The sequence below is a fragment of the Xyrauchen texanus genome, chromosome 23 (genome assembly GCF_025860055.1).
Source record: "Xyrauchen texanus isolate HMW12.3.18 chromosome 23, RBS_HiC_50CHRs, whole genome shotgun sequence".
Lineage (NCBI taxonomy): Eukaryota > Metazoa > Chordata > Actinopteri > Cypriniformes > Catostomidae > Xyrauchen > Xyrauchen texanus.
In genome coordinates, this window is record NC_068298.1 from 35,034,724 (window position 1) to 35,052,861 (window position 18,138).

At 36.8% G+C, this 18,138-nt stretch overlaps 1 protein-coding gene across 1 annotated transcript; it reads left to right on the forward strand.

Annotated features, from left to right (window-relative positions):
- Positions 1–1,952: 1,952 nt before the first annotated feature.
- On the forward strand, positions 1,953–18,087 carry LOC127663524 (nuclear cap-binding protein subunit 1-like). The gene is made up of 23 exons (XM_052155139.1): positions 1,953–2,186; positions 2,756–2,847; positions 2,937–3,037; positions 4,011–4,167; positions 4,252–4,359; positions 4,439–4,560; positions 5,894–5,963; positions 6,052–6,267; positions 6,719–6,816; positions 8,112–8,175; positions 8,347–8,457; positions 9,429–9,493; positions 10,395–10,457; positions 10,586–10,660; positions 11,211–11,314; positions 12,682–12,804; positions 13,023–13,125; positions 13,348–13,441; positions 13,775–13,878; positions 14,774–14,891; positions 15,606–15,749; positions 16,018–16,131; positions 16,282–18,087. The coding sequence occupies exons 1-23, from the start codon at positions 2,153–2,155 to the stop codon at positions 16,393–16,395; spliced, it is 2,394 nt and encodes a 797-aa protein (XP_052011099.1). The 5' UTR covers positions 1,953–2,152; the 3' UTR covers positions 16,396–18,087.
- The last annotated feature ends 51 nt before the right edge of the window (positions 18,088–18,138 follow it).

Below are 18,138 nucleotides of genomic sequence, written 5' to 3' on the forward strand. Positions count from 1 at the left end.
ACTAAAGTACATAACATAAATAAATAACAAGGTCTAGGGGTTCTCTGCAAGTTTAATTTCTTTTATAGAGTTACAAAGTTCCAAGGCAACCTTCTTCTTCATTGACCTCAGTGACAAGAAATAATGACATGTGAAAAAGTTCAGTACTGTTTTAATGAATCTACTTTTATGTAAAAAGAATTTCCCAAGAATAATATTTATGTTAATTGCTAAGTCGTGTGTTCTCTCGTTAGCAAATATGCCAAATATCACATTTTCTTTAGTTAAATCAGAGAAATTGTCAAATTTAGGAAATAACCAATAATGTAAATCTGCCCAGAAGCATTAACAAATTTACATTCATAAAATAAGTGTTCTGTTGTTACAAATTGTTCATCACAAAATGAGCAACTGTTATGATCTAGACTAAATTTGCATCTTAAAAACTCTCCAGAAGCATATATTCCGTTAAGAGTTTTAAAGTGGACTTCCTTTGCTTTTGGTACGATTGGAAATGTAAAATATTTTGTTCTCAATTTCTTAACCTCATCATTAGAAAAATATTGGAAAATTGATTTTTTTTATTTGTTTTAAGAAAATTGTTATAATTCATTAACAAAAGCTGTCCGGATTGTGATGTTTGGCAATTTCAGGTTAGTAAGAGCTAGTCCATTCAGCAAGAGTTTAGGAAGATAAGGAGTTACATTACTTTGACATAAACTATAAGACATTTGAATTATAGATTGTGGGATTGCTTTGATAAAAATATCATACTGTTTTTGGATATTTATCTTAAATTTTAAACAAAAAGTCTCAAAAGATATAATGATTCCTGTATTTTCCAAAAGGTGCATCACAGACCATATTCCTCTCTCATACCAATTGTTGTATAATAAAGATTTGTTCCTACACACTACATATCTACAATTCCATAATGGGATGTTATGAGGGCTAAAATTGTGCTTGTAAATCAATTTCCAATATAATAATACCTGTTGAGGAAAATCTGATAACTTGATAGGGAGTTTTTTTTACATCTAAGAAGGAGGTTGATGTCCGCTAGTTTCATAAAAATGTTGCTAGGTATATGGAACCAAAGGCTGTTTTCATTTTTTTTTTTTTTTACAAAGGATCTAAGCCAATTAGTTTTGATTGTACAATTATACACTCAATATCAATGGCTTTCAGACCTCCTTCATCAAGCTCTTTCACCATAATTCCTTTCCTAATGTAGTGTGTTTTTCTTTTCCAAATGTAATTAAAGATTTCCTGGTTTATAGCTTTTATTGCATTTTTGGGGAGCGACATAGAGTTAGCTGGGTAGATAAATCAATGAAATACATTACATTTTTAAAGATAAGTATGGCCAATAATAGAGATATCTCTTTGAGACCACAAATTCAAATAAGATTTACATTTATCTAAATTATTCCAAATGTTGAGATTATTTAGTGCGTTCTTATCCTTTGTAATGTGTATACCTAGGTATTTAATGGTTGACTTAACAGGAATATTATGGGGAGTTATGAATTGGAAGTAATTCACATTGTTCCTTAGAAAATAAGTCTATTGTTTTGAGGATTCTGGGAACTTGGATACTATTTTTCATAAATATAGTTGTGTCATCTGCCAGTTGGCTGATAGCCAGCTGTATGCCTAACACAGTTAATTTGTCAAAGTCTGAGTTTTTTATAAGAATAGAGAGCATTTCCGCAGCAGTAGTTTTCTCCTATTCCAAACAATTCTAATGTACGAAACTTAAAATTATGGTCAATCGTGTCAAAATCTTAAAATAAAATAAAACCTTCATCTTCAATTAAATAATGATAATCCAGTAAATCAAGAACGAATCGTGTGTTGTTATGAATTGACCGACCTACTGCTGCGTCATAATGCCTGCGGAAGATATAATGAGATGCACAGAGATGCTACGTATTTCCGGTGACGCAGCTGTAACCCCGGATGTGGTAGCCATTAAATCAACCGCCTTTATTTTTCTCGTGTGTCTTTCGGTTGTTATCATTCAAAGCGTCGTGCTTTACTGTACGGAATTCAGTGGACATAATACGTTAAATAAACGTGTGTGTGTATATATATATATATATACGTACACGTATATATAGAGAGAGGGGTTTTCATTTTATCTTAAGGGTTTGTGTTTTTCTGTTGAGAAATGTCCCGGCGCAGACACAGCGATGAGAATGATGGTGAGTGTTGCAAGCGTGTTAGCATGTGTTTATGTAATCTTCATTTCGTGTGTTTATTTTCTTCAATGTTCGCCAATGAAAGACTTTTTGATTAGCCGAAGGGTGCTGTGTTGGTCTAATATAGTTTGTTTATTTGCATGAAATGCTGAGCATCCCTCCTCATTTGCATATTGAAGAAAGTCGTAAGTCAGCAGTCAAATCAGAGTAAAAGCTGGTTTATTATTGTCACTCAGCCTTTCGTGGCAGCCCATTAAAATTATGGGAATCTTTGTAGTTTATTCTTTGCAGATTGATGGTAATATACTAAATGAGCTGAAAGGAAGATTAGAAAGAGCTTTGAGATCTGTATAATAAGTATTCTTGGCAAATTAAGTAATGATTGTGTTATTTGAATCATGATCCCTATACCTCGCACTTTAAGCAGAATTCAGCAGTATTCACTGTAGCTGTTAATCTTCCTCTATTGAATGTTATTTGCATTTATGGAGGTTTAAAAAGGGTGTTGAAATCCCAACACTAGCTAAAAAAAACGTCTCTTTTTGACTTGTGCACTTGACTTTCTGTTTCAGGAGGCTCTCAGCCTCACAAACGGAGGAGAACTTCAGAACCTATTGAGATTGAAGACCGTCTGGAGTCACTGATTTGCAGAGTGGGAGAGAAGGTATTACCTTGCATGTTTTGTTAATCATTTAAAAGTGTTGATGAATTCAGTCAAATGATCAATACATGTTTTGTTGTGTTTGCTTCCAGAGTACATCCTCCTTGGAGAGCAATTTGGAGGGTCTTGCTGGCGTCCTGGAAGCTGATCTCCCAAATTATAAAAGCAAAATCCTGCGAATCTTATGTTCTGTGTAAGGAACTTGCGCTTTCAAGCATTCGGTTTTCTTTTGCTTCCTGTGATTTGGGTCCAAAATTGCAGAGAATGGTAAAGACACTGTGTAGTAGGGCTGGGTGGTATATCGACTTTTTAAGGTATATAGGATGAGACAATACCGTTTATATCGATATAGTTTGATGTTGCATCACATAACCCGTTACTTCCATAAAGTCGTGCTGTATTTGCATCTGACCTCTCACACTCTCCCTCTGCGTCTGAGCGCAATGCCGGCCCCACTCGCTCATAAGTTCTCCTGCAACATTGAAATACCTGGTCAGTAAAAAGAAAAACAATGGTTCAATTATTTGGAGATGATTTGGATTTAATAGACCTCCCCTACTCAGTGCAGTTTACATTTCTGTCCCGGAGAATCTAGTTGATTGCATAGGTATAATACGATTAGGTTGGCCATATCGTAATTTTAGAAAACATGCAACAGAAACTGTAAAATGTTACTTGAGCATGTAACCAATACATGTCTTTTTTCTCTCTGGACAAGTAACTTTTATTGAATGAACCATTTATTTGTCCAAAGGACAAGCACATCGCAATGCTTAATGTCGATCTCTGCTTGTCATCTGTACAGAATGGCATGTAGGGGTCATTCTCAACATGCCATAAATCTCTTCCACCATTTACAACAGCGCCATAAACTGCAGTATGTGTTAAATATAGTGCTGCTGCAAACCCGGCCACGAATCCTTCGCAGCCCGAAAAATCTTCTGTCCTGAAACAAAGCGTGTTGCAAGCTTAATTTACTATCTCGCATGTGGCTTTGTCTTGCAACTGAACATTTAGTCCACTTCGTATAAAATATTGAGATGTATATCTTGTATCGCCATTCAGCCTAAAAATACAGAGATATGATTTTTGGTCCATATTGCCCAGCCCTACTGTGTAGGATATAACAATATTCTTCTATAAGTTACTTTTCTGTTGTTGCACAGTGCTAGGCTTTTGCCGGAGAAGTTGACGGTATACAGCACACTGGCAGGGCTTCTCAATGCTCGCAACTACAACTTTGGAGGAGAGTTTGTGGAGGCTATGATCCGACAACTTAAGGAGACTCTAAAGTCAAACCTGTACTCTGAGGCCCTTTATTTGGTATGTGTTGGTTTGCGTTCATCAAAAAATGCACCCCACGCTTTCATAGTTTTTATGATGTTTGTTTCGTCATGTGTTCTGCAGGTGCGATTCCTCAGTGACCTGGTAAACTGTCACGTCATCGCTGCTCCCTCCATGGTCGCTATGTTTGAGAACTTCGTCAGCGTCACTCAGGAAGAGGACATACCACAGGTAGACTTGCTCTCCGACCACCTAGTCTACCGTCAACTGTTCTAAGATAATCGCGTGGCTAACAGATGTGTCCATGCAGGTGCGGTCTGACTGGTATGTGTATGCCGTGCTGTCAAGTCTGCCTTGGGTCGGGAAGGAACTGTATGAGAAGAAAGATGTGGAAATGGATCGCTTGCTCAACCAAATTGAGGGTTATCTAAAGTAGGTTCCTATTTAAGTTGAATGATTCCTTTTAAATTGTTATGTCAGAGAGATCTTTAGTTGAACTGATTGTTAGGTTATGACATTGAGTAATATTTTCCCCTGTGGTTTGCCTTATTATAATGTGCCCTAATTATAATAAGGCCAGAATCATTGGTGTTAAGGTACATTTATTTAGTAAATAAGTCTAATATTAATTAGGTCAATTGATAGTGGATTCTGCCTATACGATACTAAGGTGGTGTAAAAGGCTGATAACCGATTTATCAGCCGAGAGTTTTTAAAAATCGATTCTTAGGATGTTAAAAAGTAGTTTTTTTTTCTTTCTTTGATGGGCACAGAAAAGGTGGCTTCAAGAGTCCAAATTATTACAAATCCCGGATACAGTTTATTGGTCAACCAAAATCCCAATAATAACCAGTTAAAATTAAGGTGTTGTGCATAACGTGGGTCTTTTAACTATAAACAAGCCCAATATACACAAGGGACTTTTCTCCATTGCTATGCTCTATATTTAAGTATTTACCAAATTTAGCTTTTAATAGCCTATATATTCACCAGATGAAGAGTTTTTTGTGTATATATACACTGGTGGCCAGAAGTTTGGAATAATGTACAGATTTTGCTTTTATGGAAAGAAATTGGAGCTTTTATTCACCAAAGTGGCATTCAACTTATCACAATGTATCGTCAACATTAATAATGTGAAAAATTACTAATAAAACTTAGAAGAAAATGTTCAGAACTTCTTAAACTACTTCAAAGAGTTCTTATCAAAAAATCCTCCATGTGCAGCAATGACAGCTTTGCAGATCCTTTGCATTCTAGCTGTCAGTTTGTCCAGATACTCAGGTGACATTTCACCCCACACTTCCTGCAGCACTTGCCATAGATGTGGCTGTCTTTTCGGGCACCTCTCGCACACCTCACATTCTAGCTGATCCCACAAATGATCAATGGGATTCAGATCCATAACACTTTTTCGTGAATTTGTGGCTTGTTGAGTGCTTTACTGTGGAGACCTAGCGCATACTCTGCGGTAACACGCTCAACAAGCCTCGTGATAAGATGCACGGATTGGCTGTCTCGGACTCGAGGCAACTGAGATTCGTCCTCCGCCACCTGGATTGAGGTGTGTCACTACACCACTATGAGGAGGACCTAGAGCGCATTGGGAATTTAATTTTTATTTACACTAAATACATTTATATATATTACTCGATTCTTGTTCATATTGATATTATAATGTTTGACAGCCCAAATGTTATTCTGGTAGATGGCATTGAGTTCAGCGAAATCTACTGTGAACTGTCATGGTCTGGGTTTGTTACAGGCGGCGACAGAAGACTCATGTTCCCATGCTGCAGGTGTGGACTGCAGAAAAGCCCCACCCACAGGAAGAGGTGAGAGTCGGAGCACATGCTTCATCACTTTATCTAGAAGCCCTGACATAGGGTCTGTTTGGTAATTGACTTCTCCTATTCTCCCTAGTATCTGGACTGTCTCTGGGCTCAGGTGCAGAAACTGAAGAAGGATCGCTGGCAGGAACGTCACATTCTGCGTCCATATATCGCATTCGATAGCGTGCTGTGTGAAGCCCTGCAGCACAACCTACCACCTTTTACCCCTCCAGCACACTCTGACGATGCCATCTACCCCATGCCCCGTGTCGTCTTCCGCATGTTTGATTACACTGATGCCCCAGAGGTACAGAGGACTGTTTTGACAATGAGCCCGTGTCATTTTGAGTGGGGCTGTAATGGGACACAGAAGAGAAACTACTTCATCCTTAAAATAGAAATGTTTCACAATGCATTTAACTTCTGTAAAAATATTTTCGAGATTAACCGAATATTCAGGAGGAACTAATGTAGGCAGGACATGTTAGGCTATGATATTATTCATTAATGTTACTTTCCCCTGCCTACGTAGCCTTGCTTGCATCATCAGAAAAGAGGTAGACATTTTCAGATTATATGGTGAAAAAGTATCATTTTTGTACCTCCCGATGCAATCAAATGTTATTTTTTTTATTAGGTAATGTCTTTGTTGTTATATTACTTTACAATATCTCATTATGTTTTGTGGATACAGTTGAATTTAGTTGTATGTGAACTGATAAGTGTGCTAATGGTTGTGTGTGTCTGTGTGATGTCAGGGGCCAGTGATGCCAGGCAGTCATTCAGTGGAGCGGTTTGTGATTGAAGAGAACCTGCACTGCATCATCAACTCTCACTGGAAAGAGAGGAAAACATGGTGCGTCCTCTAGGGATGGGCAGGAGTACTCAGACGTGGCAGCAATGATCGATCATGAAAACGATGATCGATGTGATTAATGCATGATTAGACTTCTCACTTAATTTGTAAACCAGTCCCAGTTACATGACAACTAAACACAAACGTGTCAAAGAGGGAGCTTATTTTTTAATTTTGAGATTACGTTGTGGTTTTAAGGGTACATTGATCAGAGACCTCTCGTAACAACCAACCTGATATGTGACGGTGCAATGCTATCGTAGCGATCATCAAAAGAGTGTAATTAACCGTGTTTTGAACACCCATCTCTGTAAAACGTTTGCTAAACACGTTTTATAATTTAATGTAAGAACTTTCACTTAATGGATACTATTTAATAAAAATGAATGTTTGTCACTGACCGTAAACCTCCCTGCCCTGGGTGCTGAAATGTTTGCTTGACTTAACACACAACTGCATCTCGACAAAATGGGAGTTGAAGATTTCCGCACGAGTTTCCAAGTTAGAAGTCCAACATAAAGTGTCATTCCATTGCACTTTCTCCAGTTGAAAGGTAGAAATTCAGACTCTCTGAGTTGAATGGAACGCTTCATCACAGCAACAACAATACGGAGCATCATGGCTTTCCCCACTGGAGCGAACCCTTATGGAGACATACACACGTGCGCGCGCGCACACACACACCCACCAGGCATGTGGCAGTGAGCTCAACGTGCTGCGAGTGTTTCAAACAGCTAGACAGAGCGCATGCAGCTAAATGGAACAGAATGCAGCATCTTCAAAACTGACATTCAGCTTAACACGCATATAAGAAACGCAATGGTTATGGCGTCTCCTGTTTAGCCAACCTTGATTTTAAAATAGAAAGTTAAGACAGTCACTAAAAAAAACTGGTGCATGCTTTCTAAGATTACTATGGTAACCTGAAGGAAGAACCGACAGATGTGCATTGTGCACATTTTTTAATTGAGTTGGGCAGTGAATCTTCACATAATGACAAAATATGATGCATTATATTTTAATTTTGCAGTTTTTGTACATTTTGAAACAGATTATTTTATAACCGCATATAATGAATAGACGATACACTGGAACAACAAGACGCAATGCAGCAGCCATAGATGTTTGACAGACATGTACCCCTCGAGTACTCGAGTAGACAAAATGACCAAAATGCCCATCCCTAATGTCCTCTGCATATGCTACTATCTGGTTTTGAGATTTACGGAGCTTTGATTTTGTCATAATATTCATATTTTTATACCTCTCTCTTTTTGTCTTTTTTTTTTTTCCAGTGCTGCCCAGTTGCTCAGCTACCCTGGCAAAAACAAGATACCCCTTAACTACCATATTGTGGAGGTAAATAACCACATTATGCTGAAAAGCTACTTTTATTTCAATGAATAATGCTTTACTTCTGAATAATTTTGCAGTTATTTACTTACTGTATAATAAACTAAAGCAGCAATGTACTTTTGAATTTGTGTTATGTTTTATTTGTACTGTTTATGTTTGGATATTGTTCTACAGGTGATATTTGGTGGGTTATTCAAGCTGCCGACTGCTCCGCACATTGATGTCATGTACACTGCTTTACTCATTGAACTCTGCAAACTGCAGCCGGGCTCTTTACCGCAAGTCGTATCCTTTACACTGACTAAATGTCATGTGATTTAATGTAATTAATTTGATTGCTTGTTCTGTTTGTGTATTTGTAAAATCCCCGTCTTTCAAACAGTATAAAATACTGTTTAAAAAACACTTTTCAGGTGAAATCAAATAATATTTGCACGAGGGATTTGCACGTGCTTTTATAAAAGCAGTTACGGGAGACGACCTACAGTATATTCAGTGTTCCGATGCTTTTCAACAAATTACTTTTTCTAGTCATTTGCGAGTACTGGCTACAGATTTTTTTTAAATGGATTTGATTCTGATTTGTTTTATTCAGACTGACTTTTGAACCTTTTCGTCTGATTCATTGAAAAGAACATACTCGAATGAATACTTCACCGACAAATCGGACGTCACTATGGCTTGCAGGACGCTTTTACTGTACACAAGAGCAATGTCTAGCTCATGAAATATTTTAGAGCAGGGAACAAATAGAAACATATATATTTACTATAGTAATTTCCATGGTTTCTGAGATTTTAGTAATTTCCATGACATTTTCCTGAATGAAAATGTAATGGAAAACACAATTTGGTTACTTGGGGTGTAGTTGGGAACAAATACACTTTATATATAAATGATATATCTTTTATATAATGTAGTTTCTACATAATTCGATATTAAGTCTATTAGATTTATTAAAGACTATTAGATATTATGATTAAATATTTCAAGAACTTTTTTTTTTTTGTGAATTTAATGTAAACTAAGTAATTGACCTCTGTTGATGCTTTGCAGTGCAATGTTTTTAACACATTAGCCAGGTGAGCATTTGTTTGGCATCAGACTGTAGCTGTTGCAATTAATATTGTGTGTTTTAGCATGACTGGAACACTGTATTGACCAATCAGCACCTAGAATTGTAACCATTTTTTAAAAACGATATTATGGCTCATTCAAACTTGCTCTTGCAGTTTTCTTTAACCTGCTGCTTTCAGCTCGCCCAAGCCACTGAAATGATGTACATGAGACTGGACACAATGAATACAATATGTGCAGACCGGTGAGTCTCCTGCGTGATGTTAAATGTTTGGCTGTAAACCACTTTCCTTGAGGACACTTGATTTAAATCATGTCATCTTGGATCTCAGTAAAGTTACTAGCTGAATTTTTAAGTCCAAAACTAGGATGACAGCCTTTTAATAAAAAATTATAATTAAAGGAATATTCCGGGTTCAATACAAGCCAAGCTCAGTCGACAGCATTTGTGCCATAGTGTTGTTGACCACAAAAATTAATTTAGATTCATCCTCCTTTAAAAAAAGCTAAATCAAGGTTCCAGTGAGGCACTTACAATGGAAGTGAATGGGGCCCAATTTTTGAACATCAAAATACTCACTGTTTCAGAGGTATAGACACAAGACATAAACTATATGCATGATAACATGATTGTAGTGATAAAATCACTTACTTACCTTTTCTGTTTAAAGACAATTTTACAATTTCGTTGCCATGACGATTATAATGCCAACAAACCCCAAAACTAAAAAAAAAAAAAAAAAAGACCATTTAAAACAACATTACAGCTTAAATAATACATACGTTTTAACAAAAAAATGAATACGTGCTTTTTATAAAATTATGAGCTTCACATTTCTGCCTTTTTAAACCCTCTAAAAATTGGCCCAATTGACTTCCATTGTAAGTGCCTCACTGTAACCCAGATTTTTGCTTTTTTTAAAGAATAGGTGGGATGAGTCCATTCATTTTCGTGGTAATCAACATTATGCTAAAAATGCTGTTGATTGAGCTTTACTTGTATTGAACCCGAAATATTCAGTTTAAAGCCTTTCTTATTTTGGTCCGAGAATTTTTTTTATCGCCTTTAGGATTGACTTTAAAAGACGCCTGAGAATTTTCAAAGCCTGAACATTTCTCTTATGAAGTGAATTTTTCTGTTACAGACTCATCAATTGGTTCTCGCATCATTTGAGTAACTTCCAGTTCAGATGGAGCTGGGATGACTGGTGAGAATGAGTTATTTAATTATCATGCTGATCAAATATGTTTGCTTTTCTAGAGGCTGTGCTTGGATGTCAAAAGGCTCCTGCTGTATTTGTTGTCTTGAAGTGTTGAACTGTTACTGTCTCTTTAGGGCTGACTGTTTGACTCAAGATATTGAAAATCCCAAACCCAAGTTTGTTAAAGAGGTTTTGGAAAAGTGTATGAGGTAACTTGCACCCACATTGCATTTGAATTGTTTTATTGAGTTGCAGTTCAGCTTTTTTGCATCAGGTCTATATGTTCACATCAGTGGGAGTGGGGGGTGTAAAGTAATTAGTGCTACACTTTATAGCACTAATTTATTTCTAGGGCCAGATTATCCAATTAAAAATTTGAGGGTGCTAAACATTTTCGGATTAATTATCAGATCTTACCGCTTTCATTTTGAAGTCTTAACATGTTAAAACGAAAAGCATAATTTAACAACTGTGTATTTTTTTATATATTAGAATTTCAACATTTTAGGGCAAATGTTTTCTAATTAGAAAACTGACAAAAAAAGAGAAAGATCTACTTCTTTGACAATATCAACCTCCAAGAAGATGACTATTTAATACAGAACTGTCATTTTACAATGACAAAAGTATTTTCTATTCTGAAGATTTATCTTTTGACTAATCAGCTATCCAAAATGTGCATGCTTAATTGTTACTAGGTCCCGGTTGATGCTTGTTTTGCGATTTTATAAATTTTGTGTCTCGATTGTAAACCTGCAGGTTGTCATACCATCATCGGATAGTGGACATTGTTCTTCCGAGCTTCTCTGCTTTGATTCCCGCTGAACCTGTGTGCCATTACAAATATACAGAAGAGTCCAGCAGTACGTCCTGTCACCTTTACACCTTTGTGATTGACTGTATACAGTTCTGCTCATTAGTTTACATTTCCTTTGCAGAATCAACCTTATCTTTAAAAATAAATTAGATAAATCATAATTGCATTTTGTTCTTTTGGTCGGGAACTGAAAACTTGCAGAATTTTTAATTATTATTTGGAACTGGTTCCATTTTGAGAAGCATACCAGAACCCTATGGATGAATGTGCATTTTTCTGCCACTGAGCACTGTACTTAAATACTCTGATGGTATTTCCTGCAGTGCAAGGCGGCAATACTGCAGTCTATTGAATCTACAGCGTGAAACATTCAGTGTGACCAGTGTAGTTGTATTCCAAAACAAATTACTCCTTTTTGAGTCTTTTTGTTGTTTTGTTGTAATCTTCAGCATGAAAACACAGCATGATGAGTGTAGTCCTATTCCTGAACAAATTACTCTTATGAATTGGATGTTTTGGATCTACAGTGTGAAACTGGTACAGTGTGAAACTTAACAAACTGGTTCTTTTAAGTGGATGAAAAACACTGCAGGAGCAGGTACTGAGTTAATCTCATTGGTCTGGAAGTTATGACTTCTGTCGTGTCAGCTCCAAATGAACCATGCGTTTTGTAATGTACATATGGGTGGTTTCACATATAGTATGTTTTAAGTGAACCAAACCCAGTTTGGTTAAAGTGAACCCGAAAGGGAACCAGCTGCAAATTATCTCTGTGCTTTTGGTGTTCTCAATGTAAGTGGACTCAAAAGAGGACCCAGTTTCTTCTTTGGTCCTCTTCACATTAATGTGTTCTCAGACCCGTTGTTGTTCACACCACAGCTCCTTAAGAACTCAGACCCCATTGCAGTGAGGGCTGTCGCGATTACGAAATCAATTATATTACATTATGCAATGGTAATAATGTATACTGTGTTTCTGTCCTAAATTCTTCATTCTCTCACGGTATGTTAAGGCTCTCCGATAAAACCTACAAGCACTTATTTCGCTTGAATGAAAACATTTGAAATTCTATGTGCATTTGAAAATGTTTCTTTATCTATCATCTCGAGAGTAATGGAGCAAGCAAACGTCTCCTGCGTGTCATTTACATTGTGTGAATGAGCCAAGAACATTTGCCACTGCTCAAATAAAATTAAAGTGAAACTACACAAGTCCTGAGGTGGTCTGAGTATGGTTTGCTTTTGGTTCCTTTTAGGGGGTCTGAGACCACTTGTGTTGTAATCAGTGGAATTGTATTAAAATAAAAAATGACAATGAAATATGTTTGCATGTTTAAGATTGTAAGTTAGCTGTAACTTCCTTTTTTGCCGTGTTTGCTCACATGTGATTTTGCTTTTGACATTTCGGTTACAGGTTCATTGCCTGGATTTGCTATGGCAAACACAGTGGCTAACGCTATCAAAAACCGTGCATCAAATGAAGAGATTCTTACTGTACTAAAAGATGTGCCCAATCCAAACCAGGATGATGATGATGGTGGGTCAGCCTTTAGTATTTCACTAATAAGAATTGATAATTGTATGATTTTCAGTAGTCTCCGAAGGTATTAAAGTCATAAGCAATTTAAACTCCTCTTAAAATTATTGATCTTTGAAGTAAACCCGATTGTGCCGAGAAATGTCATATGTTCTCAGGTAGAGTAGACATCTGTCAGCATTGAGCAATGTCTAAATGCAGTTGTTGACTCTGTCCAGATGAGGGCGACAGCTTCAACCCTCTGAAGATTGATGTGTTCCTGCAGACGCTGCTCCATTTAGCTGCCAAGTCCTTAAGTCATTCCTTCAGTGCTCTGGCCAAGTGAGTGTCTCCTGCCAAACCCCACACAGGCCTGCCAGCGGCCGGTTTTCTGTTTCCTTTCCTGCTCATGAATGGTGTCTAATTGTTTAAAGTGATTCTTGTGTTCGATCGCAGACCATTCACAAAAGCATCAAAGACTAATTGTGTGCTAATTGATTGTAAGAATGCGTTATTGTTTTTGTTTTCCTCTGGTAAGTAGTGATGAGCTTATTTCTTTGACAGATTCCACGAGGTTCTGAAGAACCTTACAGAGAGTGACGAGGGGAAACTGCACATCCTCAGGGTTCTCTATGATTTCTGGAAGGGCCACCCTCAGGTGAGATCATTCACACTTCATATATTAATACCACTGCTTCATGTTTATTTTTTTTTTACTACATGGCTCTTTTGCAGACTGGATTCTGGTTGGTCGATTGTAGACTTTTGTATAACAATCACTACACTGTATAACTGACTTTTCCCCCAAGCAACTGATTGGCTGCACAAGCAAAACACTTTGAAGCTGTACTTTTCAGTTTCAGTGTTGGTGTAGTTACTGCTCTTTGGCTTTGTAGGCCATTGTGCTTTATTTCTTGCATATGGACAGGTTGTTTAATTTAATATAAATGTGTGGGAGCGAGAGCTCATGTTGTGAACACCGTGTGTGCAGATGATCTATGTGTTGGTAGACAAGTTTATTAGGACTCAGATCGTGGACTGTGCAGCAGTGGCCAACTGGATATTCTCTCCTGAAATGGCTCATGATTTCACCAGGTAAACACTGAACAAGCACACACTCATAGCAGTGTCAAACATTAACTTTTTTTTATTATCAAAGGGATAGTTCACTCAAAAAGGAAGATTCTCTCATCATTTACTCGCTTTCATGCCATTCCAGATGTGTATGACTGACTTTCTTCTGCTGAACGCAAAGATTTTTAGAAGAATATTTCTGTTCTGTAGGTCCATACAATGCAAGTGAGTGATGACCAGAACTTTGAAGGGCCAAAAAGCACATAAAAGTAATCCATAAGACTCCAGTGGTTTAATCGGTGTCGGTTGAAAACAGACCAAAATGTAATTCCTTTTTTCACTATAAATCTTGGCATCAATCTCCTTGGTGATCATGATTTCTAGCACACGCGTCAAACACTGGGAGTCGTATGGATTAGCTTAATGCTGCCTTTATATGCTTTTTTTGAGCTTGAAAGTTCTGTTCACCATTCACTTGAATTGTATGGACTACAAAGCTGAAATATTCTTTTATAAATCTTAATTTGTGTTCAGCAGAAGAAAGTCACACATCTGGATGGCATGAGGGTGAGCGAATGATGAGAGAATTGGAATGAATTGAGTTAACTATATTTAAGGGACATTTTTCAGAGATATTTTTAACTTTTTATGAGGGCATTTTTTCTCTAGCCATATTAAAGCATTATCAATTAAATAATATTAAGGTTGTTACCTATAAAATTAAACCAGCATCAACTCTTATGTGCATTTTTTTTTTTTTTTGCCCCCACGTTTTGAATTCTGGGGGTATTTTTGTCAATTTCAGAGGAATCTTTTTCCCTGGGCCCCCCTTTAATTTCTGAACCTGACTCACCATTACCTGTGCTGTTGAGACCATTGTAGCTGTAATTAATTTGTGTTTGTTGGGGCTGTGCAGGTTTTACGTGTGGGAGATTCTTCATTCGACCATCCGCAAGATGAACAAACATGTGCAGAAGATCCAGAAAGAGCTGGATGAGGCGAAAGAAAAGCTGGAAAAGCAGCACAACAAAAAGGTTTTCCAATAATACAATCTGAATCAGATCTCAAACCACTTGCACATGTCACTGTAACAGTTGTAACAATCCATGCAGTTTTTACGAGTCTGCAAAATAGCTTATATGTTCTTGTTAGGAGGCAAGTTTTTACAATTAAGAATACATTTATGACACATGCAGATGGAGCGTGTTTACATGCACAATCTTACACTGATTATACTTTTAAAACTAACTACGTGCGTGGTCATATAAATGCCATAAAACGGCTTTACTTCATTAGTGAGGTCATAAACGGTTTTACCCATTACCCAGATTTCTCTCTACATGTAAACACCTTTACCAGAGTTCTTACCAGCTTATCCAAAGTGTGCATGTCTGTTTCCATTTTGAAAAAGCGGAGAATACCTGATTATTTCAAATCTCATGTGAACACAGTTTTCTTGTATTGTTGGATTTATATTAGCTGATTTTTCATTAGTTGGCCTATTTGTATGCTCCTAACCGGGCTCATTGGACATTACATTGCACTGGAATATAGAACCATCTCTAATTTCATATCTTTAATGTATTTACAAAATCCATCTGTACTATACTACTAAGTATATACTTTATTTCTAATATTTGTTTGCAATGACTGCACATGTGGGTTCTTTTTTTTTTTTTTTTGACTAACGTAAAGCTTGACGCTGAGTGATGTTAATGCCGGAGTCGTATTTCTCTCTCTTGCTGTAGCAGCGGGACAGCGGTGATGAAGAGGACATGGAGAAGAACAGTGAGGATGAGGAGGGTCAACTGGAGGAACAGATCGAGAGGCTGCAGGAGAAGGTGGAGTCTGCCCAGAGCGAACAGAAGAACCTGTTCCTCGTTATTTTCCAGGTGCGTCTGTGACTGTGCAAATCCTGATTTAAAAAGCCTTTTTTTTTTCGTTGTTAATATTTTTGTAGAGGTGTCAACAGTTTTACAAAGGCTCTGTCCGTGTCAACTGGGGGAAAAAAGCTCTTTTACAGCTAGTTCCTGCTTGTCAGGAGAGAATAAACATTGGAGATTCTTTCATGTTTCTGTGTTTAATTATGATATTTGAACATGCAGTGCCTGGAGCAAAGAGACGACAAAAGAACTGTTTTTATCTCTCTCTCTCTATCAGCGCTTCATTATGTTACTGACGGAGCACCTGGTTCGCTGTGAAACAAGCAGCATTGACATCAACACCAGCTGGTACAAGAACTGCATCGAGAGGCTACAGCAGATCTTTCTCATGGTAGTCCTCGTTCACACGTTTACTTGTCTGTATTGTAGGTCTGCAACGTAACTATTTATTGATTAGTTGCTGCAGGCCTACTAAACTGTATTTTGAGCTCATGTAGCAGCACTTACTTGTGTCTTTATCAGTTATCGTTGTCTTCCACAGTATCATGTGATTATCCAGCAGTATATGGGCACCCTGGAGAACCTGCTTTTCACGGCTGAGCTCGACCATCACATCCTGGCTGTGTACCAGCAGTTCTGCGCTCTGCAGCTTTGAGGTCCCTCAGTGCATCACTTCAGACTGTCACACCTGCCTCTTCATGTGGTGTTTCAAGGATTAGCTGCATCCACCAGAAACATTGGAGATGTTTTTTTTTTTTTTTTTTTATGTAGAGATATTGGAAAATGTCAGACCCTTTTTAGGGCCTTTGATATGTTTGTGTGGCTTTTCTTTTTCCTATTCTTTATTCTTTTCTTTTTTTTACTCAATTGTCATTACTCTTTGAAAAGTGTAGATCTTTTAAAATGCCCATCATTTTGAAAAACGAGGACAAACATCTGAAACTACTGCGTTTTTTGTCATTTTTTTTATGTAAAAATTATTAAATTGAGTTGCGCCATAAGTCTCGAGTCTGTATTGTGGATGATGTGCCTCTGTAGAGCCGCCAGAGCCACTGTAATACTACGTTTTGGATGATGAAATATTTTCTTATATATATATATATATATATCTTGTACTAGGTGGTGTTAATATATACACACAGACACACACACACACTATCAGCCAAAAGTTTCAAAACTCTTCATCTGGTGAATATATAGGCTATTAAAAGCTAAATTTGGTAAATACTTAAATATAGAGCATAGCAATGGAGAAAAGTCCCTTGTGTATATTGGGCTTGTTTATAGTTAAAAGACCCACGTTATGCACAACACCTTAATTTTAACTGGTTATTATTGGGATTTTGGTTGACCAAATAAACTGCATCTGGGATTTTTATTCATTTTGGTATTTAGTTGGTAAATTATTCCAATTTTTTTTGCCACCAGTGTGTGTGTGTGTGTATACACATATGTGTATTTTTTTATATATATATATATATATATATAACCTGATTGTGTCTCTTGTGCTTTGTTCTTGAATGCCTCTCACCATGTCAGGCATGTCTTTTAATGTGGAGTGGAAAATCTGCTGTTCTTTACTGGTGAGATGTGGATTTTACAAAATCAAGTCTTGCCATGGGAAATCAGTGATGTTTGGTTCTTGTTAATATTGTTAAATGAATCTGCTGGATGTTCATGCTCTGCTATGATTTAGATTAAAAAATACAATTATTTCATGAAAAAAATCTGGGTTACAGTGAGGCACTTACAATAGAGCCGAATGGGGCCAATGCATAAACAGTTTCAGAAGTATAGCCACAAGATGTAAACTATGTGTATGAAAACATGATTTTAGTGTGATAAACTTTTCTGTGTGAAGTTGTTCAATTTTCAAAGTCATTGCCATGATGACATAATGCTGTAAACCCTAAAATATAAAAAAATGATTAAGACTTTATGTAAGTGCTTTTAGATAATTATAAGCTTCCCATTTCTGCCGTTAAGCTCTCCAAAAAAAATTCCCCCATTCACTTGAAAGTGCCTCAGTGTAACTTCGATTTCTGACAATGGCAGTTTTTGTATTTTGTTTTTGGCACTCAACATTATGCCACAAATGCTGATGGGTGAGCTTAACCTGTATTAAACCCAAAATATTCCTTTAAGATGCCATTTATGGGACTTGCAGATAAATAATTTGTGATCAATGACTAAATATCCTGCATGATATAAAATATTATAACATTTTATAGTTATACAAAATTATTTCAGAAATACCACACTGATATATATATATATATATAATTTTGATTTTATGAGGCATTTTGTCTTTTTATAGGGCATTTTATCTAATCAAATAAAAAAAATAAATGGTGTCCTTTTATCTCAAATACTTGAATTTAATCAATCGATTAACAAT

Bases quoted from the DNA above. Each gene is read 5' to 3' on its own strand.
- LOC127663524 (XM_052155139.1), top strand. From the start codon at position 2,153: ATGTCCCGGCGCAGACACAGCGATGAGAATGATG. The intron at 2,848-2,936 runs GTATTACCTTGC...GTTTGCTTCCAG, and splicing joins TTTGCAGAGTGGGAGAGAAG to AGTACATCCTCCTTGGAGAG. The intron at 4,168-4,251 runs GTATGTGTTGGT...TGTGTTCTGCAG, and splicing joins ACTCTGAGGCCCTTTATTTG to GTGCGATTCCTCAGTGACCT.